Source organism: Oryctolagus cuniculus, chromosome 4 (genome assembly GCF_051225735.1).
Source record: "Oryctolagus cuniculus isolate XC-2025 breed Fujian yellow rabbit chromosome 4, ASM5122573v1, whole genome shotgun sequence".
NCBI lineage: Eukaryota > Metazoa > Chordata > Mammalia > Lagomorpha > Leporidae > Oryctolagus > Oryctolagus cuniculus.
Genome location: NC_142870.1, coordinates 126,887,167 through 126,910,932, shown reverse-complemented (window position 1 = coordinate 126,910,932; position 23,766 = coordinate 126,887,167). Strand labels below are relative to the sequence as shown.

The following is a 23,766-nucleotide window of genomic DNA, read 5'->3' as shown; positions in this document are numbered from 1 at the left end:
TGATTTCATATATAGCTCGTGAAGTCCTTGTGATGATACTGTGAGGAAATGTACCAATTTTCTATTTTATGTCAAAGTAACCAGTACTGTGGGATGTTAGGTGACCCTGCTACTGCTGTTTCAGTTGAGCCTTCACGTTCCTGGAACTGAATCTTCAGGTAATACCTGCATGTGCCCAGGGCTCTCGAAGAGGTAGAACCACATTTCCTTGTGGTGCTCTGCCAGTGACATGACTCAGCCTGTTGTCTCTCTTCTCATGAATTGGCTCATTCTCACAATGCCTGTCCTTTCTCCCAACAGCTCCTGCATATGCAGAATGTCTGAGTTCTTGTAACGTTGGCTTGATATAACCTGGCATGGCCCTGTCCCATCCTCATGTCCTTTCAGTTTCCATATAGAACTAGGCAGGTTAGTTTGTTCAGTGACAAGTTTGTGTTAGCTCAGATTCTTGTCCCCCACTTAACAGATCACTTAAACGAGCATTGTCATTTGGCTGTTTGCCTGGTTAGCTCTCTTACAGTGAGCTTTGACCTCTATGATCAATTATGGTACAAACCACAGCCACTCTGGGTATGAAGCTATGAGTAGAACAGCTTTTCTTTTGGGCTCTGTAGGATTATTAAGACATGGCTCTTGTCTTGACTGTCAAGAAATAGTTTATTTTATTTTTTTACTATTTTCTTTTTCTGCTTAATACTATTGGTTGAACTCTTTACTTAACACTGAATTATTCATAGATGTTTAAATCCAATTGAAAATAGATCCCAGTAAAAATAAGAGTGGAAATAAAAGAGGGAGGAGTTGTACAGTTCGGCACACATTCCCACTGACTTACCCCAAAGGGTAAAGCTAAAATCTTGCCATGGGACTCCAATTCCCATAAAGCTGGGTGGTGTTAATGCCATCTTACATGTTAAAGTGATCAAAATAAGTATATAACTGCTCATATAGATAGTATTAATTGTTAAAGGGATCAAATACATAAGACCAAGTGTCTGGTAAAAACAATAGATAGAATTGGGGCCAGTGCCGTGGCTCACTAGGTTAATTCTCCACCTGTGGCACCGGCATCCCATATGGGCACTGGGTTCTAGTCCCAGTTGCTCCTCTTCCAGTCCAGCTCTCTGCTGTGGCCCAGGAGGGCAGTGGAGGATGGCCCAAGTCCTTGGGCCCCTGTACCCGCAGGGGAGACCAGGAGGAGGCACCTGGCTCCTGGCTTCGGATCGGCACAGCACTGGTCGTAGTGGCCATTTGGGGAGTGAACTGAGGGAGGAAAGACCTTTCTCTCTGTCTCTCTCTATCTCACTGTCTGTGGCTCTATGTGTCAAATAAAAATTAAAACAAAATAGATAGAATTAAAAAGAGAGAATGATCCTCATGGGAAGAAGGCCACACAGCACACTCATAGAATGACAAATGCCCTAAATAGCACTCTGACCTCAGAATCAGCCCTTAAGGCATTTGGATCTGGCTGAAAAGTCCGTAAGAGCATTTCAGGCATAGAAAGCCAAGACACAGTGGCAAAAAATGGTCTACGTGAAGGATCTCTGTGAGTGAGATCCCAGTGGAAAGAATGGGACATCAAAGAAGGATATACTTTTCTCTGAAGGGAGGAGAGAACTTTAATTTTGCTTAGGGCCCTGTCTAAATACTGACAGAGTTTGTGGACTCAAAAGTCTTCCATAGCCTTGGCAGCTCATGACTAGAGCCTCGGTGGTCACTGACATCATAAATAAGAGTGTCAGTTGTTAAATCAACAACAGGAGTCACTGTGCATTTACTCCCCATGTAGGACCTCTGTCCTTAATGAGTTATACTATGAGAATTAATGATAAAACTTGTCTTCAAACAGTACTTTATACTTTGTGTGTCTGTGTGGGTGCAAACTGTTGCAAGCTTTACTTAGTATAGAATTGGTCTTCTGTATATAAAGATAATTTAAAAATGACTCTTAATGAAGATTGGGATGGGAGAGGAAGCAGGAGGTGGGACAGGAGATGGGGTGGAAGAGCAAGTATGGGGGGAAGAACTGCTATATTCCTAAAGCTGTACCTATGAAATTTGTATTCATTAAATAAAACCTTTATAAAAAAAAAAAGACATGACTAATTTGTCTAGGTCAGATGTATGCATCATGGATTGGACATTCAGGCCATGGTCTTAATGAGAAATACATCTTACCTTGTGATTTAGTGCGTATGTGTCTGAATGTGTATGTATATGTTTCAAACAAAAGTTGTACAAGGCAGAAAATTATTTTCTATTTTATTCTTTCTTGTTACATTTAAATAGATAATGATTAGTCCATGAAAAGATGGGCCTTTTTAAAAAAAATTATTCATTTACTTGAAAGAGTTACAGAGAGGGAGAGAACTTCTGACTGCTGATCCACTTTCCTGATGGCCACAACAGCCTGGGCTGGGCCAGGCCAAAGCCAAGTGTTAGGAGCTTCATCTAAGTGTCCCACATGGGTAGCATGGGTTACAGTACTTGGGCCATCTTCTGCTGCTTTTCCCAGGCCATTAGCGGGGAGCTGGATTGGAAGTGGAGCAATTGGGACTTGAATTAGCACCCCATGGGCTGTCATCACAGAATATGGCTTTGTCTGCTACACCACCATGCTGGCCCCAAGATTACCTGATTTTGCTTTGCGTTCACTGAGAATTTATAAGCTACTATTTGAAAAATGTCTCCAAAAGTCCTTTGTAGTATTCCACTGCATTTTAGTGGGTGGGAAAAATAAAATAAGTCTAAAACCCAGACTCTGCTCCAGGAACTCAGAACTTCATTTAGAAGACATAGAGGGGCTGGCGCTGTAGCATAGCCAGTAAAGCCACCTCCTGCAGGTTGGTATCCCATATGGGCGCCGGTTTGTGTCCTGGCTGCTCCACTTCCGATCCAGCTCCCTGCTATGGCCTGGGAAAACAGTAGAAGATGGCCCAAGTGCTTGGGCCCCTGCACTCAAGTTGAGAGACTTGGAGGAAGCTCCTGGTTCCTGGATTCGGATTGGCGCAGCTCTGGCCCTTGCAGCCATCTGGGGAATGAACCAGCGGAGGGAAGACCTCTCTCTCTGCCTCTGCCTCTCTGTAATTCTGCCTGACAAATGAATAAATAAATCTTAAAAAAGAAGAAGAAGACAGTAGAAATGAAGTGCACAAATGATGTTTGTGTGTAAATGTAGGACAGAAGGCCAGAGGAAATGACATAGAAATTATAGAGTACACTGATGGTCAGGAAAACTATAGCTACAAAACAATGGCTAGACAGGGAGAAGAGTGGGATTAAAAGTGAATCAAGCGGCCGGCGCTGTGGCTTAGCAGGTAAAGCTGCCGCCTGCAGTGCCAGCATCTCATATGGGCACCTGTTTGAGTCCAGGCTGCTCCACTTCCAATCCAGCTCTCTGCTATGGCCTGGGAAAGCAGTAGAGGACGAGCCAAGTCTTTGGGCCCCTGCACCCGTGTGGGAGACCCAGAAGTAGCTCCTGGCTCCAGGCTTTGGATTGGCGCCGCTCAGGCCGTTGTGACCAACTGGGGAGTGAATCAGTGGATGGAAGACCCCTCTATCTCTGCTTTTCCTTCTCTCTCTGCGTAACTCTGACTTTCAAATAAATTAATTATTTTTTAAAAAAGTGATTCAAGTATAAAAGGCATAAGTAAGATTTGATGGAAGGAGAAAGCTGGCCATTCTGTGACTGTCTTTCAGATCTGTGTATGATAGGACAGTTCCCATGCAGTAAAACCATGGTATGGTTTTTGCTTCAATTGTAAAACATTAGTTGACTTTATTACCTGTGTTTCCAAAATGGGCTTTGCTCAGCTTACATTCTTTATTGCAAATCTTGGAAATTAACTTCACAGTCAGTGTTGCTCCAAGTAAGATATTGTTTTGGAGTTTGTTTTTATCCACCTGCCACTTTACAAAAATACTAAATAAAAATAAAGTAGCACTTAAGCTGTTGGCACGAGCTTTACTAACAGGTGATCATTTGTATGGAGAAGTGCCTTGGAACACTCCTGCCTTCCTCAACCCCTTCTGGACTCATACCTTCACTATGCGTCAGGGGCGTCATTCTCAGTTACACTGACTGTGGCCCAGTCTCCTCCTCCTCTGTCTCTCACCTGTCATCAGTCATTTTCAACACAGCTTCATAAGACATTGCTTGTTTTGGGCTTGACTAAAATCTTTCTTTCTCATTGCCTCTTTTTACCTTTGCGTCTTTATTTCCTTTCTTTACCAGTGATCGCTCTCATTTCTCTGGCTTTCCTTTGGGGCAAAAACAGAGAAATGCAGATATCACTGGCATCCTTACAGTGACTGGTGTCTGCCCTGCTTGTTTTCTTTCCTTTATTGAGATGTTAGTTTTGTTATTGAAAATGTAGCTTTGTTTAGAAAGTCAAGACATGGTGATTAGAAAAAATCAGAAAATACCATAGATGCAAGGAAAAATTTAGTTGAACTCTGTCCCCTAACTCAATCACTATTGTTATTTTGGTGTCTAACTTTTCAGATCAGATCCTTTTCTTTTTGAAAATGTATTTATAGAGGGGTGGGTGTTTGACAGTGGAGTTAAGACCTGCTTGGAATGCCTGCATCCCATATTAGCGTGTCTGAGTTCAAGTATTATCTTTGTTTCTGATCCAGCTTCCTGCTAATGTGCATCGCAGGAGGCAGCAGGTGAAGGCTTAAGTACTTGGCTCCCTCTCACCCACATGGGAGTCTGGGATAGAGTTCTGGCTCCTGGCTTTGGCCTGGGCAGCCCTGGCTGCTGTGGACATTTGGGGAGTGAAAAAGTAGATGAGAATTCTTTATTTTTCTCTCTGCTTGTCAAATAAAATAATACATATTTAAAAGCATGTATATAGATTGTCTTTTAAGCAAGTTATTGTTTTGTCATCTACCTTTTTTCTTTTAGAAATATTATAAATATCTTTTCATATCATTACATTTACTGGTTGTAACCTGTTTTTCTCTCTTAACCATGTTACGGATAATTTCCTTTGTCCTGAAAATTTCTTTCACACTCTCTTCAAGCCTGTGCATTATTTCATCCAGAAGTGGATGTTTGAGTCTTTTAACTGATTACGTATTTGCATTTAAAGTTGAAAATTCGTTCTTTGAAGCAATTGTTTTGAATAGAGGGGTAATGCAAATACATTGTCCTCATAAAAGTTAAACATACCAGTGAGGACTGAAAGTGACTTTGGACTCCACCACTATCCCAAACCCCTCTACTGTTAATCACTATTAGTGTGGTCCGCACCTCAGTATTTTATTAAATAACCCATTTAAATAAATTTATAATGTTTTATTAAATAATTGTGAAGAATTGTCCTTTTGTCCTAAAATCATCCTCTTTCTACTTCTGTGTCATTAGATTTTCTGGGTTTATTGACCTCGTTTTCTCTCCTACTGGCTGATAGAGATAGCAGAAGCACATCTCTCGCTCATTTGGGCATAAAGAATGAATAAATTTAGTACCAGGCTCCATAGTCCGTGCTGGGGAATGCAGGTTAGAGACAGCCACAAGCAAAAGAGAGGAATTTGATTAATGGGAGAAATGTCAGGACTAATCAACAAAGTAGATGACCAGGGAGCCCTACTGCTGACAGCTAGCTTTCACTGTGGTTTCTGGAGCCCCCAGGGCGAGGAACTTAATTTAGGGGAAGAGTAGCTGCAAATCACAACTCAAACGTTTTTTAAAAGAAAATTTGTGCCATGGCAGTCGTGGTTCCAAGTTCAGGCTTTGTGGACAAGCAGCCAGGCCTGGGTTGGATTCCCAGTTTTACCACTCATTAGTGGAATGATGTAACTTTTGTGACTCTGGTTTCTGTTTGTGAACCAGGGAACTGTGACCCCCTTCCTCGCACAGGTATTAGTAGGCTTAGATGAATGGGAAGAACAGTACCTGGTGTGTAGTTAGAGATCGATAACCGTAGTAACTGGAGCAGTACATTAAGAACCAGTGAGATGTGGTAGATAGATATGGGTAGAGGTAGCTAGTGAGGGCTGGTTACAGATGAAAGGCTGCACACTTCACCTCCTAAATCATACAAAGCACAGAAGTTTATCCTTGTTCATTTCATTAGTTACCTGTTTATAGTTTATTGTCTCAACCTCACCTGTGTATTATGTGTTGAAAAAAATCTGAGTTCATTCAGGAACTCTGGCTTTTCAGGGAGCTCAAGCTTCAAGGCCTGGCCTTGAATTGCCCCACTCTGGGGCTCATGCTTGCAGTTTGTAGAGATATAAGACCTCTGCTAAGGATTGTGGAGTTCAGCTTAATGGTAGATCAGAGAGGAGATCAGCTTTGCAAGTGAATTGAGAAGTCCAGCACCGGCATGCTGCTAGACACATAGTTTTAAATTAAGCATATGATCTTATTAAATGGGCCTTAAGCTTCTGCCACTTCCTAAAACTTTTATTCTTTATTTATTAATATTCTTGATTCACGTGCAGTACTTGCACTTTTTCTGGGGTGCAGTGTGACATTTCAGCACAAGTATTAATTGATCAAAGCAAGTCATTAGCCTTTCCACGTCCTTCTCTTTACCTTTGGAGTCTACCAGCTCCCCTCTTGCAGTTCTTGGGAACCGCAGTTGCCTCACTGTGCTGTGGGACACTGGATAGAATTTACTCCTTCTGTCCAGTTGTGTCTTGCTACCCATTATCCATCGTCTCTCTATTGCCCCTTCCCTTTCCTTTCCAGCTTCTAGTAACCACTATTCTAAATTCACTTAGACTTTTTTAAACTTTCACATAGTAGAGAGAACATGTGGTATTTCTATCTCCCCTTCGAAAAAGAAAATTAGAACGCTCTGTGTTAACCTGCCACTCCATAGACAGCGACACTGTTCCTTATCTTGACTTCATTTGTCTGATCTTTGGTTACATGAATCCTGAACCCGTTGAAATTAATGTTCTGTGGCAGCCGCAGCTTCAGTAACATGATGTCTCCAAACCTTTGGCTAAGGCAGGGCTTATTGGGTGTAGTTATAGACAATATTTCTGGACCTGGCATTTTCATTTTAGGAACTTCAAATATACTCTCAAATTGCTGCTACAAGTATGTTCAATGAAAAAGCTCTAACTCACTCATAACTCACAGACCACTGGAGTGATGTCAAGTCTGTAGAAAGGATGAGGGAGGGGCCAGTGTTGGTGTAATTGGTAAAGTCACTACCTTGGTTGCATCCCCCATGGGCACTGGTTCAAGTCCCAGCTGTTCACTTCTGATCCAGCTCCCTGCTAATGGCCTAAGAAAAGCAGCAGAAGATGGACCAAGTACTTGAGTCCCTGACACTCATGTGGGAGACCCCAATGAAGCTCCTGGCTCCTAGATTCAGCCTGGCCCAGCCCTGGCCATTGTGTCCATCTGGGGAGTGAACCAGCAGATGGAAGATATCTCTATTTATCCCTCCCCGCCTCTGTAATTCTACCTTTCAAATAAATAAACAAATCCTACAAAGTGAAAAAAGAAAAAGAAAGGACTGGTGAGTGATTGTGTCCTGGGCTTCAGTGTCCCTTCCTACTTGAGCTTTTTGAGAAAAGAAGCAGGAGTAACCAACCAGCTGCTTTTCAGCAATGTAAAGGCTTTGCTCCAGTCGGTATTCCGCATAAATTAATGCTTTAGAATTGATTAAAATTTGATTAAAATATCTGATTTAATTTTAACTCATTACATTTCTAGGATTGTGTGTGTGTGTGTGTATGTTTGTCATGTTTTTGGAGGCCTCCCAAACTGTTTGCCCAAGTTGGTAGGAAAAATAGGAGGAACACATACCCATCTTATCTGTAAACCATATCAAGTACCAGAGAACTTGAGAACATATCCCTACTTACCCCACAGAAAATGATGATCTGATTAGCCCAGGGACACTATGTTTTTCAAAGTTTTATTTAGCATTTTAATTATTAGAAAGGCAAAGAGAAAGATGTGGGGAGGGGAGAGAGAGAGACAGACCAACCTCACATTTGCTGGTTCACTCCCCAAATGTCTCAATAGCTAAGGTTGGAACAGGTTAAAACCAGGAGCCCAGAATTCTGTCTAGGTCTCCCACATGGGTGCAAGGACCCAAGTAATTGCACAATCACCTGCTGCCTCCCATGGTATGCATTAGCAAGAAGGTGGAATCAGAAGCAGAGCTGGGACTCAAACCCAACCATATGAGATGTAGGAATTCCACGTGTCTTCTTAACTGCTGTAACCAAATACCTGCATGAGACTAGTACTATTAGTCCTGGCCCTACTCATAGATAAGTTTTGTGTAAATAGCAACATCAGGCCTCTGTATGGGGCTTAGAGAACTTGGCTTATAATCTCTTTCTGTGAGTGGCGACAAAGGCCAAGGGAAGTGGATTGCACAGAGTTCATGGATGTCCTGACACCATTCTCTTTAAGGTGAAAATGGTTATGCAGGGCCGGCGCTGTGGCGCATTGGGTTAACGCCCTGGCCTGAAGCACCAGCATCCTTTGGGTGCTGGTTCGAGACCTGGCTGCTCCACTTCCGATCCAGCTCTCTGCTGTGGCCTGGGAAACCAGTGGAGGATGGCCCAGGTTCTTGGGTCCTTGCACCCATGTGGGAGACCCGGAAGAAGCTCCTGGCTCCCGGCTTGGGATTGGCGCAGCTCCAGCCATTGTGGCCAATTGGGGAGTGAACCACTGGATGGAAGATTGATTCTCTCTCTCTCTCTCTCTCTCTCTGCCTGTCTCTTCTCTCTGTGTAACTCTGACTTCCAAATAAAATAAAATAAATCTTTAAAAAGATAAAAGAAAATGGTTAGTGCTAGTGTGTGTGAAGTGCTGTGTGCAAGTCACTTGCTGAAGCCTGTCTGTTCATTTAAAGGAAATTGACCTGAGAATCTCAGACTTGCAAGGTACCTTAGGTTCACTGGCAGCACAAAATTCCATAAACCAGGTGCTTTATAAGCAAGAAATATTTGTTTTCTCACAGTTCTGGAGGCTGAGATGTCCAAGATCAAAGCAGGTGCTGTACTCTGAGAGGATGCTTTCTGGCTGGTAGGCAGTGCTTCTTGCTGTGTTTTCATGTGCTGGAATGGGAGAGGGGTTCTTTCTGGACCTATTTTAAAAGGCCATTAATCCATCAGGCACTTGAAAAAATTCTTGGGATCGCCAGCCATCAGGGAAATGCAAATCAAAACCACAATGAGGTTTCACCTCACTCCGGTTAGAATGGCTTTCATATAGAAATCAACAACCAACGAATGTGGGGGAAAAGGTGCCCTCCTCCGCTGTTGGTGGAAATGTAAACTGATGCTGCCACTGTGGAAGACAGTATGGAGATACCTCAGAAATCTGAATATAGACCTGATGCAACCATTTAACTCCTGGGAATTTACCAAAGGAAATGAAATCAGCTGTTTGTTGCAGCAGAATTCACAACAGCTAAGATCAACCAGATGTCTATCAGCTGTTGACTGGATAAGATATTATGGAGTACTACTCAGCTGTTAAAAAAAAAAATGAAGTCCTGTCTTTGGTAACAAACTGGACGCAAGTGGAAAACATTATACATGGTGAAATAAGTCAGTCCCAAAAAGGCAGATATCATGTAGATATCATGTTTTCTCTGATCCGAGGTAACTAATAGAGTACCTAAAATGTGATATATTGGAGTGAAATGGACATTTTGAGATTTGATAATTGTTTACAGCCCTTGTCTTTTCTGTTGAGTAACAGTGTTTTTTCTCTTCATAGTATTTGTTGAACTCTTTTACTTAGTGTAGGGTTAATTATATGATCATTAAGTAAACTAAAAATAGATCTTTGTAAAAAGAGTGGAAATGAGAGAGGGAGGAGGAGGAAGGATTGGAGCATGGGCAGGAGGGAGGGTAGGATGGGAAGCATCACTGTGTTCCTAAATCTGTATATATGAAGTACATGAAACTTGTGTAACTTAAATAAAAAATTTAAAATAAAAAGGGCATTAACTCAACAGGAGTCACTGTGCACTTACTCCTCATGTAGGATCTCTGTCCTTAATGTGCTGTGCATTGAGATTTAATGCTATAACGAGTACTCAAACAATATATTTCACTTTGTGTTTCTATGGGGGTGCAAACTGTTGAAATCTTTACTTAATGCATACTAAACTGATCCTCTGCAAAAAAAAAAAAAAAAAAAAGAAATTATCAACTCCCAACTTGACTCTCACTGGGATTAAACATGACAATAGGTCTGATCTGATTTCATCATCATTTAAAAAAAATCATCTATTATTTTTCACTTTATGTTTCTGTGTGGGAGCAAACTGCTGAAATCCTTACTTAATGTATACTAAGCTGATCTTCTGTATATTAAGATAATTGAAAATGAATCTTGATGTGAATGGAAGGGGAGAGGGAGTGGGAAAGGGGAGGGTTGTGGGTGGGAGGGACGGTATGGGGGGGAAGCCATTGTAATCCATAAATCGTACTTTGGAAATTTATATTCATTAAATAAAAGTTAAAAAAAAAAGGGGGCATTAACTCAGAAGGGTGCCACTTCCTAATATTATCACCTTTGGAGTTAGGATTTCAACATATGAGGGTTTTTGGGGTCTGTGGGGACATAAGTGTTTTTATCACATAAAAACACAAGGTATCAAGAAGGAAACTGGCCTGAGTTTTATTTATTTATTATTTTAAGACATTTATTTACCATTTGAAGGGCAGAGTTACAGACAGAGAGTGAAAGAGGCGGAAGCATTCGGGCCATCTTTGGCTGCCTTCCCAGGTGCATTACCAGGGAGCTGGATTGGAGGTAGAGCAGGTGGGTCTTGAGTCTATGCTCATATGGGATGCTGGTGTTGCAGGTGGCATCTTAACCCACTGGGCCACAGCACATCCCTGGCCTGAGTTTTAGGTGGAGTATCTAAGTTTTGGGTCTACACATTAGGATGTTTACCTTTCATGAATTTCATAAACTGTGTTTTGGGTCTAACTAGACAATATAATATCCTTAGAGGTATCTCATATTATTTTTTATTAGATTTAGCTAATTGTGAATTTAAATTTCATTTAGAAATGCAAAGTAGTTTAGTTGCAGAGATTATGGGTGAAGAATTGCTGATTGCAAAGCAAATATATAATTTATGATTATTAATTTAAAACAATTATTAGTTCTAGATATGCCTATCTTGACATGCCATAGATATTTATATTAGTTAATTTTCAAATTTTATTTTATTTATTTGAAAGGCAGAGAGGGAAAGAGACAAAGAAAGACAGACATCTCTCATCCAGTGCTTCATTCCTCATTGTGCACAACAGTTGGGGCTGGGCCAGGCCAAAGCCAGGAGCCACGAATTCAAGCCTGGTTTCTCATATGAGTGGCAGGGACCCAAGTACTTGAGTCATCAGGTGCTGCGTCCCAGGGTATGCATTAGTAGGAAGCTGGAATCAGGAATGGAGCCAGGACTTGGACTCAGGCACTCTGTATGGTATATGAGCATCCCAAGTGGTGTCATGGTATCTTAAGCACTAAGCCAAATACCTGCCCTGATGTTTATATTTTTTTAACATGTCAGAACTGTAGTATTATGTATTGTTTTATCTTATATGACTTACTTTTTATCCACTTAAAATGCTGAATGTGAAAATATCGGCATGTGTTCAGATTTCTACTCTTTAGAGTCTAGACTGCCATGGCCAAATTTAAACAGTTTTGTGAATTTTGTGATGATACAAAATCATGAACCTCAAATTGAGTTCAATTCTTAGTGCTTTATTAAATTGTAATTCTATTTGTTGATAACATGTTTATATAAGAAATTTAAACCACTGAGAAATAAGAAAGTTCAAGGAAAGCTGCTTTGATTGTCTTCGTGTGTATGTGTTCTCATTTGTACCGAGCTAGAGCTAATATGAAATGTATATTTTAATAAGGAAGAAGCTTGTGGGAAGCTTGCCAGACAGGTTCAAAACTTGTCTGGGAGACTAGTTACTCAGCATGCAAATGAGTGGAAAAGTTCAGTTCAAGAGGGGAAGGAATAGGAAATCTAAGCCCTGTTCTCCCAACAGCAATACCAATAAGAAAGTTGATACTGAGATTTCTACCTGAGAAAATAAATAAAAGGGAGCCAATACTGATTTTATTTTTTTATTCGTTTGAGAGATAGTGAAAGAGCTCTCATCCATTGGTTTACTCCCCTAAATGTTTGGGGCTGGATGTCTGGGAGTTGGGAACCCAGATTCTCACATGGGTGGCAGGAACCTAACTACTTGAACTATGAGCCTCCACTGGCAGGAAATTGGAATCAGAAGAGTTGGGAATTGAAGGCAGGTTCTCTGATATTGAACACAGGCATCTTTTTTTTTTTTTTTTTTTTAAGATTTATTTGAAAGGCAATGTTAGAGAGAAAGAGAGGGAGGAAGACACACACACGTGCACATACACACACACAGAGAGAGAGAGACAGGGAGAGACAGATTTTCCATCTGCTGGTTCACTCCCCAAGTGACTACAACAACTGGCACTAGGCCAGGCCAAAGCCAAGAGCCAGAAGCTTCTTCCAGGTCTCCCACGTGGGTACAGGGACCCTCAGACCTTAAGCCATCTTCTGCTACTTTCTCAGGTACGCTAGCAGGGAGCTGGATTGGAAGTGGAACAGCCGGGACTCGAACCAGCATCCATTTGAGGTGCCGGCTGGCACTGTAGGCTGTGGCTTAACCCACTGAACTACAGAGCCAGCCTCTGACTCAGGCTTCTTACTTGGCATTTTAACCACCAGGCAAAACATCCACCCCATGTACAAGTTTAATCTGTCACTTCAAGTATCTAAATAGTACTCATGGATTTTTAAAAGCTCATATATTATTTTTTCTTTTTCAAAATTGGGGAGAAAAGAGCACTAGAAGACATGATAAACTTGACAATACATAAAATATTCTTTTGGCAAAAATTTGAAAACAGAAAAAAGTGTATATATTTTAAATCTATAGGTATGAATATATGTTTTTATACACATTTTTTTCATGCAAAGAAAGCCTGGACATTTTGACTTAAGTTTACTGATAAGATCACTACTTTTGAATAAAGAAATTTCCAGAACATTTCCCATTTAGAACTTTGTGCATGTTCTTCGCCTTTTTCCTTTTTTCTTTGTCTTTTCTCTCTCCCTTCCTCTTCCCTTCTTTCTTTTCTTGTTCATTTCAACTCGGTATTGTGCTCCGAAGTCCTCGTTCTCCCCTGATTTTGTCTTGTCTACCTTCTGCAAGTCTTTCTGGGGTCCCTTCTCCGATCTCCCTCCCTCCCCTTTGACTCATCTCCCGAGGCTCCTCCATCTCTAGAATCATCTGGCGTGCTCATGAACTTTCACCCTCAGGCCTCTGCTCCCAGGTGCTGCTTGGGGTTGAAGGTGGAAGGAGGCCTCAGGCAGATAAAATGATTCCTGTGGCCTCTGGAGGAAGGACCTGAAGCCTGTCCTGTACAGGGTGTGAAAGCATCCCTGGAGCAAGGGACGCCTGGCAGCCAGCCCCAGGGAGCTGCCTGGTCATAGCTCTTCCGAGAAAACTCAGTTTCTCCAAATACGCTTTATCACAGTTCAAGAGTACTTCCCGGAATCTCTGGGACAGTAGGTTTTATAGGGGCAGCTGATTTCTTCTGGGTGAGTATTTGACGAAAGGAATGTTTCACTATTGGGGCTGTTAGTGAAAGATGATAATTGTATGCATTCGTACTTTACCTGTTTCAAAACCACCTCCCCTTCCCTCTCAAAAGTGCACTCACTGTGGGCCCCAGTACTCGTACTCCCTCAGTAAACCAGCGGTCATTTGTGTAGGTTTCAGTGCCCTGGGGCTTCAGGCTCTTCCTCCTAAGGTGTCTGAACCTGGACCCCACTTGGACACAGTGGTGTGGAAAGTCACACTGGTGACCTCACCTGCAGAGACTGTGGGCATGGTGCCTGCATCGCCATCTACCAGCACTCTGTGTCACACAGGAAATCCTGTGAAATTCCTGCCCAGGGTTAACTGAAGGGAGCAGCTCTGAAGGGTTGCATTCTTCCGGCAGTCTCCTCCCTTAGGAACACGTGTGAAAATGTCATTTCTGCCGTGGATTCTTGCTGACAGGCTGACCCAGGCTCAGCATGCAGCATGGTGGGTGAGGCTAAGAACATTCCACAATCCTGGTGCACCACAAGCAGCACACAGGAGGTTTTTTTTTTTTTTTTTTTTTTTTTGACAGGCAGAGTGGAAGAGTGGACAGTGAGAGAGACAGAGAGAAAGGTCTTCCTTTTGCCGTTGGTTCACCTCCAATGGCCGCTGCGGCTGGCGCACCGCACTGATCCGATGGCAGGAGCCAGGTGCTTCTCCTGGTTTCTCATGGGGTGCAGGGCCCAAGCACTTAGGCCATCCTCCACTGCACTCCCTGGCCACAGCAGAGAGCTGGCCTGGAAGAGGGGCAACCGGGACAGAATCCGGCGCCCCGACCGGGACTAGAACCTGGTGTGCCGGTGCCACAAGGCGGAGGATTAGCCTAGTGAGCTGCGGCGCTGGCTCACACAGGAGCTTTGATACAGACCTGGTGTCAGTAAGGATCTTAGTGATGATAGCCGGGCCTAGAAGTGTGTGCCTCTTCGAGACATCAGGGGGTTTCTAATATGCTTAAAAGCATGAGCCCTGGGGCTGGCAATGGGACCTCCGCGTCCTATTTTGGAGTGCCAGAGTTTGATTCCGGACTCCACTCCCTATTCCAGCTTCCTGCCCGTGTGCACCCTGAGAGGTAGCAGGTGATGGCTCAAGTTGTTGGTTCCCTGTCACCCATGTGGGAGACTTGAAATTCAAGCTCTGGGCTTCAGCCTGGCTTGGCCCCAGCTGTCGTGGGCATTTGGGGACATGAACTTGTGATGAAAACATTAGATGTCAACGCCATATGATTCTAAGGGAGTATGGTTTTTAAATTTTGTGGGGATATATGATAGCTAAAAAGGTTTGAAGATTTGTTATATTTCGTTGCTATTAATTTCTGACATGAAGAGAAAGCACTCTTGTTGCCTGCTGCTTTTTCTGTTTAGCACAGGATTTAATTGTGTTTCATGTAGGCTTTACTTTTGCTGATTTAATCATTGACTGGAAACCAGGAAGGTCATTTGTGTTCCAGACTCAGTAACAGGTGTACCAGAATAGACAGCAGGTGCTGCCTTCCCGGACCTCACTCATCAGTCTCTACCCACTCTTCGGTTTAGAAACTGAGTTATGATGGAAACTGCAGCAATTACACAAACATGAATGGCAGCGGAGATAGGGATTGCAGTCATCAACTGCATCATTCCAAGGACAGGATTGTGTTTGTGGCTCTTACAGGCACTGTTGTTTCTCAAAAGTATGTTAGGTTAATACCTTCCTTTGTTAAATCTACACATCCTGAAAAGACTGATGAAATTTGGGTGGGGACTGGTGCTTTGATTTCTTGCATGATTGGATTTTTATAAAGAGCAGAGTATTCTATGAAAATAGTGTGGTCTAGATAACAAACTCCTAGCAATTGTTCCATTTTCTTTATTTCCATATTTCTTCTTTTATGATGCAGTGGATGAATAATGGTATGTGTCTTAGGAGTATCCAGAATTAAGACTAAAACAGTAAAACTTCACCTAATTGGATTGTATCTTAGAAACTTTTCAGTTCTTTAGTATTAAAGCATACTATATTTAGTATTATTAGCATACTAGTTTATTAAAGGGATTAAGTCTTATTTGGTGGTTTTGAGAACCAAAAATTAACATGTGCTGAAATCATCATTTTGCATAATTTCTCTTCATTTGTTTTTGAAGAGTGTAGAATTATGCCTTATGCTTTACATAATAAAGAATTCTTCAAGTCAGTGAGCGCAAGTGTATTTTCCTTTCTTCCAGGTAAAAAGAAATGGATTATATCAAACAGTAAGCCAGGAGGAGAGAAAGAGACAAGAGGTAAGATATTTCTACTTGGTGGTCGCATTAGAGTTCTGAATTGTATATGTGGTATCTGCACTTTTGCCTGTTGTGTGCTGTTGTGTTGTCTTTTGAAAACCTGTTTTTTTTTTTTTTGTCTTTTTTTTTTTTTTTAACAAAATCATTATGTGCTAACTGTTAAAGTTATACATAAGCTTCCAGGAAAAAAAGTTAGATATCCAACTTCATTTGAATTTAAACCAAAAAACACCAAGTCCAGGCATGTAAACTGGATGAAATATATTGATAAATAAAAGAGACGTTATTAGAAACTGGAACTGAAAAACAATGGCAATGACCAAACTGGTGAAATCTACATCAGGTGTATGCACTCTTCCGCAAACAACTGTACTCTGGTTATATAATAGACTTTGCTTAGGGGCAGCTGAGTAAGGGATGTAGCGAACCCTGAGCCTCCTTTGCAAGTTTCCTGTAAATCTAAAAGTACACCAAAATAAATATTTTATTTAACACAAAGTGAAACAAGTAGTAATATGGTGTTATCACTTGATGTTTAAATCAATTCAGTTTAGGAAAATTGCTGATTGTAATAATATTGTAAAGTTCTCATTGCGCTGTTTCCTTGCAGACAAATCAAAGAGCTTCTCCAAAATCCCAGTCCCATTTGAGCATTTCTGTTCTTCTCAGCCTTGTATGTTCGCATCCTGTCTATATTTATTATATTCTGAAAATATTTATTTCCATTTGTGGTATAGAAAAGTAAGGACAGCCCCAAATGTAACTTAATTGTTCCTTTCTGTAGAATATAGAAATTTTTAGCAGATCTAACATGATATGCTTTTAACTGGTGCCTCTATTGCAGCATATTTTAACAATTCTACATTAAGCCTATTAAACTACTACTTACTCACATTTTCATGTCATCTATACAGTTCATTGTATCTTTTTGTCCCAATATTAGTGTTTTGGGTTTGCTTACAGAAGCCTTTGCCCTTGAAAATACTTCGAGTCGTTATAGTCCCCATATCCATCCATGACCTAAAATCCCTTACTTTTAATCAAGAAGGGAGAATTTTCTTTAGTTTACCTGTGTTTCTTGGGAATAATTGAATATTTGTATTGATTGAATAGCCTTACACACGACAGGTGAAGCAAGACTCTTGATGTTCTTACACTGTACTCCTCAGGCACTTCCATTGCTGAATTCCCTGGAGCACAGCTGAGATATGCTTTAAGTAAAAACTCAGTTTCTAAAACCTTGAGGATGCTGAAAAGGGAGGGGAACACTGAGATCAGCACTACCAACCTGATGTACAACACAAAGCCCAGTCACAATGTGTGACTGGTGTCCCCCGCTGCCTATGCCTGTTCTGCTTCCACCCGGTCTGGGTCCTGTGTGCTCTCTGGGCCAAGGGTTGAAGAGCAGGAGCCCTGAAGATCCAGTGGTAAAGGCAGTGTTACTGTGAGCTCTCAGGCTGCTCACCACCTGTTCCGCAGGAGGCTTGTTCCCTGTGTTGCCATTCCTAGAGGATCTGAATTTGATTTTAAGAGGCCAGATGAATTCCTTACATAGGAATTGAAACATACCTTAAAACTTATTTTAAGGAATGAAGACAAAAGCCAATTGAATAGATGAGTGTTAGTGTCTGTCCACATGTGTGAGCTGGCATTTCGTCATTAACACTCATCAGGAAAACTGCCATATGCCTGACACCAAGAGTTTCTGCAGAGGGTCCTTTGCTCCTAGCAACACTGAGAAGGGTAGAGGGGGTGGCTTGCTGAACTCAGTTGTGTGAGTTTGTATAAAAGATTTCCTGTAGCTGGTAAGAAGCTCTTGAAGGTAAGTTTTTACAACATGCAAAAAAATGTGCTGTTTTTTACTGCAGGTTTGTCAGATGAGAACACAGGGAGAGAAAGAGCACATGTGAGAAAGGAAAGAAAGAAGTTATTTATGAGAAGTTGTCTCTGGATCCTAAGTGATCATCATAAATCCTTACCGTCTCTGAAGCAGTGAGCTTTGAAAGCAGGGCAGGAGGAGATGACCCCAAAGGTTAATTAATGTCATACTGAGATTTTATGACATGCCCTAGTTTCCTTCCATAGATTCCCTCCCCTCCCCAGGCAACGGCATGACCTCAGGATGCAATGCTGACTCATCCAGATCCTTTCACCTTTTCATATTTACGCTGAGACAATGAGTATTTCTTGAGATATGGGTAATGTGTCTTGTACAAGTTTACATCAGTTTGGTGATGTAGTTTTAATAATGCTTATATTTTTATACTTTCTAAGATATTATGTCATTCCTAAAGCAGAATTTTGCGAGCTAGATTTAGTTCTTCAATTTAAATAATTAGTAATCATTTCCCTTTCCTTCTTACAGGCTATCTTTGAAGTCATATCCTCGGAACACTCGTATTTACTTAGCTTGGAGATCTTGATACGAATGTTTAAGGATTCTAAAGAACTGAGCGACACAATGACCAAAACTGAGAGGCACCATCTTTTCTCCAACATTACAGATGTCTGTGAGGCCAGCAAAAAGTAAGTGCACTTCAGTTTGCTTTTGATCATTTCAAGTCATTGCTTACAAATAAAAATATGTTATCTCAGCAAGAAGGAATTTAGGGTCATAGTGTCTCATCTATTCAATTGGCTTTTGTCTTCATTCCTTAAAATAAGTTTTCAAGTATGTTTCAAGTTGTTGATTATAGACAGATAGCACGTTTGTAATTATCACAGCAGACAGCTGTCTAAGGTATCTTCAGTCCTCTCTCCCACTTCTACTTTCTTTTATCTTGATTTGATGCTTTTCCATCTTAGCAAAGGAAGAGTAGGCCTCATGCTTTGGTCTTCCATAGGCAATGTCTAGCTAGAATGTGATAATATTTTATTTTAATTATCCTTATGTGGTTTTTGCTTTACTATTTGTCATGAAAAGTAGATAAAATTGTTTATTAAAATTTTTGACATTCAGAATTTATGTTATATTTATAATCTATAATTTATACACAACTATAGTCGTTAAAATTATATGTAATTATATTTAATTGTTAAAAATTTTCCATATCTGTTTATTGTTATTTGTGTTAAATATTTCCAAGTATATAGAAATAGTGGTTTATTCATAAATATAAAAGACATTCTTTTATATAACCACAGTATTATGGTTGTACTTATTGCTTCATTGTAATTTTGTTTCATTCAACATTTTTGTGTGTAAGTGGTAGGTTCATGTCTTAAAATTCCAAAGATACAAAAGATTCTATAGAAAAAGTACTATTTTATACTGTTCCCTGACCAACTGAAGTCAACAGTCTAAATATTTTCTTTCTTGTATTTTTTTTGGAAATGGCTTAGTTATATAAGAAAATATGTGTTTTCCTTAATTTACATAAATGGTAGCATACTTTATGTACTATTCTGCCCTCTACATTTTTCACTTCTGTTTTGGATAGCATTACATGTTCATGTATTAAAAGTTTCCTCATTCATTTTTATACTCTTTCCTTGCACATTATTTATTGAAAAGACTGGGTCATTTTTCTGTAGCATTTCCCTGGTGGCACACAATGTGTGACTGGTGATCAATGCCAGATTCATTAACTCATTAAGGATTGTAAAATAGTGTTTCTCTAATTTATCATTCATTATTCATTTATTAGCTGGAATATTTTTATAAAAGGAAATGTACATCTCCTAGTGATTAAGCTCAGGTTATTTTGCTTATTGATGCTCAGATTTTCTCATCTTTGGTCTTAATAATCTTTGATCATTTTCCTGCTATGTGATGTTTTAAGATGTTGAAAGGCTGTGTTTTACAATCCATGCTCCAGGCATGAAATGAGCACCATTTCCCCTAAGAGCCCTGGTGTCTTTTGATGTTAAGTAGTATATTCAAGGCCCAAGTGTGAGTAGTAGGGGTGCTTACTGCAAGGTGGTTTTAGGCTGTTTCAGTAGATAGCCAGAAAAAAATTCCGAATTCAAATCTATAAAGCCAAGTATTTTCAGAATAGCATGTAGGTACTCCAAACTCATCTACAGATATACATTGAATATGTGCAATGTTTTTTTTATCAATTATACCTCCATAGGGTATAACTGATTTTTTAAAAAGGCTTAAATGGTTTTTTAAAAAGGAAACCTAGTTTATATCTCCTTGTTCTCTACCCTTTACCCTCCTTATTTGGGTATTGTAAAGGAAAAGTTATTGTTTGTCTTTGTTTTTTAATGTAAGCATATGCATATGTATGTTTGTATTCCTCTCTCTTAGGTAAATGAAAGCATATTCTATGTGTTGGCTTTTCTCAACATTTCCATATTTACTTAACAATATATATTAGGGACTCCACCATAGCAGTTTACAGGGAGCATCCTTATTCTTTTTTCCACTGAGGGGCTGACTCATAGTTTATCCATCCAGCCCCCATCTAGGGGCATTAAAACTGTTTTCAGTCTCACTACTACAAAGAAGTCCTGCTTTCATGTCCTTCTGTGTTTTAACCATTGTATCTTTCCTAGAAGTCAGATTGCTAGATCAAAGGGTAAATGCACATGCAGTTTTGGAAGATTTGCCAAATTCACTTTCAAAGTAGTTATTCCATTTTACATTAGCACTGAGAATGGGTGACTGCCTGCTTCCCCACAGTCTTTCTGGCAGGGTGTGTCAACAAATCTTTAGGTTTATGTCAATCTAATAGGCAAGAATAACTGCCTGAGTATAGTTTTAGGTAATGTATCTCTTACAGACTTTTCCATATAAATGCAAGTCATCTGAAATGCCTCTTCAGTAAATATTAAATTAATGGTGTTTTTTCTCTATAATACATGAATTAAAATTTTAAGCAAGTACCAACATTACATCAACAGAAGTGGAGAAATGAAAGTTTTCTTATGCTTGCTGAAAACTGAAAATACTTTCTTTGACTTTATCAGCAATGTTAATGTAAGATTTCAACTTAGCTAATCAGAGGGAGTTGTCTGCATAACCAGGAGAGGAAAAAAAATTAGCTATTTTTTTTTTTTTGCCCAGAAAGAGGCTATTATAAGCTTCTTATGTGAAAAGATGACAAAATTATAGTGTAAGTAGACATGTTGAACATAATTGAATTCATCAAATCCCAAAATATAAAATTCATTAAATACCAAAATATTAAAATCAAGGGCTTTTCCATAAAGCTTGAAGGAAGTGTGCATTCATTTAGTCAGTCATTATTTTTTTCATTTGATACCAAGCATTGTGTTACAGCCTTTTCAATAGAGTATGTATATAGAGCTAAACAAATAAGCTGTTCTTAAGTAACATAGGACTCTTGATGTCTTAGGATAAATAGCAAACATATTAATATACCATCTATGCTTTGCTTAATGATGGGAATAGGTTCTGAGAAATGTGTTGTTGTGAGAACACATTAGGGCATATTTACACAAATGTAGATGGTATAGTCTTCTATACACCTGGACTAGATGCTGTTTATGGAGCATAGCCTATTGCTCTTAGTGCCATGATGAACAAAACGAGATTAAATTAAACGCAAGAAAAAATAATGCAATCCAGGAACACATTAAACACGATATGTATAAGGCTGCTATATGACTAACAAAATACATCATTATACAGTGAACTTTTTTTATAAGTAGAAGATGAATAATGGCTAAAAGTTTAGTAAAATAAGTAGATAAACAATATAGCTGTTTATTATCATTATCAAATATTGTGTGTTGTGCATAATTATATGTACTATACTTTTATTCAACTGGTAGTACAGTAGGTTTGTTTGCACCAAAATCACCACAAACATGTAATATGTAGAGCTATCATTTTTTTTTAAAATTTAATAGGCAGAGTTAGATAGTGAGAGAGAGACAGAGAGAAAGGTCTTCCTTCTGTTGGTTCACCCCCCAAATGGCCGCTACGGCCAGCACACTGCACCAGTCCGAAGCCAGGAGCCAGGTACTTCCTCCTGGTCTCCTGTGCGGGTGCAGGGACCCAAGCACTTGGGCCATCATCCACTGCCTTCCTGGGCCACAGCAGAGAGCTGGACTGGAAGAGGAACAACCGGGACTAGAACCAGCACCCATATGGAAAGCTGGTGCCACAGGCGGAGGATTAACCAAGTGAGCCACAGCACTGGCCCCGAGCTATCATGTTATACTGTCACTAAGTGATAGGAATTTTTCATCTCCACTATGATTTTATGGGACCATTAGTATATATGTGGTCCATCATTAACTGAAACATAGTTATGCAGCACATGATTGAACTTTGCGATGAGCAGACATGTAAAACTTCAACAGGTTAGAAAGATTGACATTAGAAAATTCTAGAAAGATGGGGAAATGTACACTCACATGGGTTTAGTTAAATGATGTTTATGCAGTATCCAATTGTGTAACCAATAAAGTTTTAGAGAAATAGTCATAATATTGACTATTTTTCATAATATATGCAGATTATATAGCAGGTCAGAAGTGTAGGGTTTTAAATTGTATTTTAATTATTTGGAAAGTAATTTATCAAAACATAATGGATAGTTGTCTTTCATTTTTATCTTTGTGTTTTTCTGTAGCTTCAGCTTATACAATAAATAAAATGTTTAATAGTCAGAAAAGGAAACACAAAAAAAGAAAATCAAGTAATAAGAAATATCAGCCAAAAATAAAACAGAGAAAGACATTAGATAAGTGAATGACTGACAAATCCATAATTGGAAGAAATACAAATGACCAACAGAATGCTCAGGATCACTAGCCCTCAGGAAGTACAAATAAAAACCACAATGAGGTTTCATCTCATCCCAAGTAGAATGGCTGTCATCCAAAAAAATCAAAGAATAAGCAATGCTAAGAGGATATGGATAAAATGGTACCCTAATACACTGTTGGTGGGAATTTAAACTAGTACAACCATTATGGAAGACAGTCTGGAGATTCCTCAGAAATCTGATAATAGGTCTACCATATGACCAACTCCTGGGAATTTACCCAAAGGAAATGAAATCAGCATGTCAAAAATTTATCTCTAACCCCATGATTATATCAGCTCAGTTCACTATAGCTAACATATGGAATTGACCTAGATACCCATCAAATGATGATTGGATATTACTAAGCCATAAAAATTAATGAAATCCTGACATTTGTAACCAAGTGCATCAAACTGGAGTTCATTATGCTATAGAAAATAAGCCAGAGGCCGGTGCCGCGGCTCAGTAGGCTAATCCTCCACCTTGCGGCGCCGGCACACCGGGTTCTAGTCCCGGTTGGGACGCCGGATTCTGTCCCGGTTGCCCCTCTTCCAGGCCAGCTCTCTGCTGTGGCCAGGGAGTGCAGTGGAGGATGGCCCAAGTGCTTGGGCCCTGCACCCCCTGGGAGACCAGGAGAAGTACCTGGCTCCTGCCATCAGATCAGCGCGGTGCGCCTGCCACAGTGTGCCAGCCGGGGCGGCCATTGGAGGGTGAACCAACGGCAGGGGGAAGACCTTTCTCTCTGTCTCTCTCTCTCTCACTGTCCACTCTGCCTGTCAAAAAAGAAAAAAAAAGAAAAAGAAAAAGAAAAGAAGCCAGACCAAGAAAAAACAAAAATCACATTTTCTCTTATTTGTGGAAGTTAAAACATAGAAAGTATAAAACTTGTGTGGCTGTCCTATCATTTGGAATAGAGTTAAAAGCATTGGTTCTCTGAATTATACAGTGTACGTGACGGTATGCTCTTCTTTCCCCAGGTTATGATCATTATCATGAATCCCTCACTTTGTGATAGTAACACCCCTGTTTCCCAGAAAAATAGTATATATTGTTTGTATATAATGTTTATAGATGAAGTGAATGTGGCAAAAATGTTAAAAATTATTAAGTTTTAAAACCAAGAACAAAAC

General features: G+C 40.1%; 1 protein-coding gene across 4 annotated transcripts in view; it reads left to right on the top strand.

Moving 5' to 3' along the window:
• The window catches only part of ARHGEF26 (Rho guanine nucleotide exchange factor 26), a 134,156-nt gene that overhangs the window by 16,168 nt on the left and 94,222 nt on the right, over nucleotides 1-23,766 (top strand). For all 4 annotated transcript variants that reach the window (XM_017346853.4, XM_089332167.1, XM_089332169.1 and 1 more), the window contains 2 exons: nucleotides 15,852-15,908; nucleotides 18,274-18,434. In XM_017346853.4, coding sequence (XP_017202342.3) covers nucleotides 15,852-15,908; nucleotides 18,274-18,434 — 218 coding nt within the window. The remainder of the gene's footprint in view (nucleotides 1-15,851; nucleotides 15,909-18,273; nucleotides 18,435-23,766) is intronic.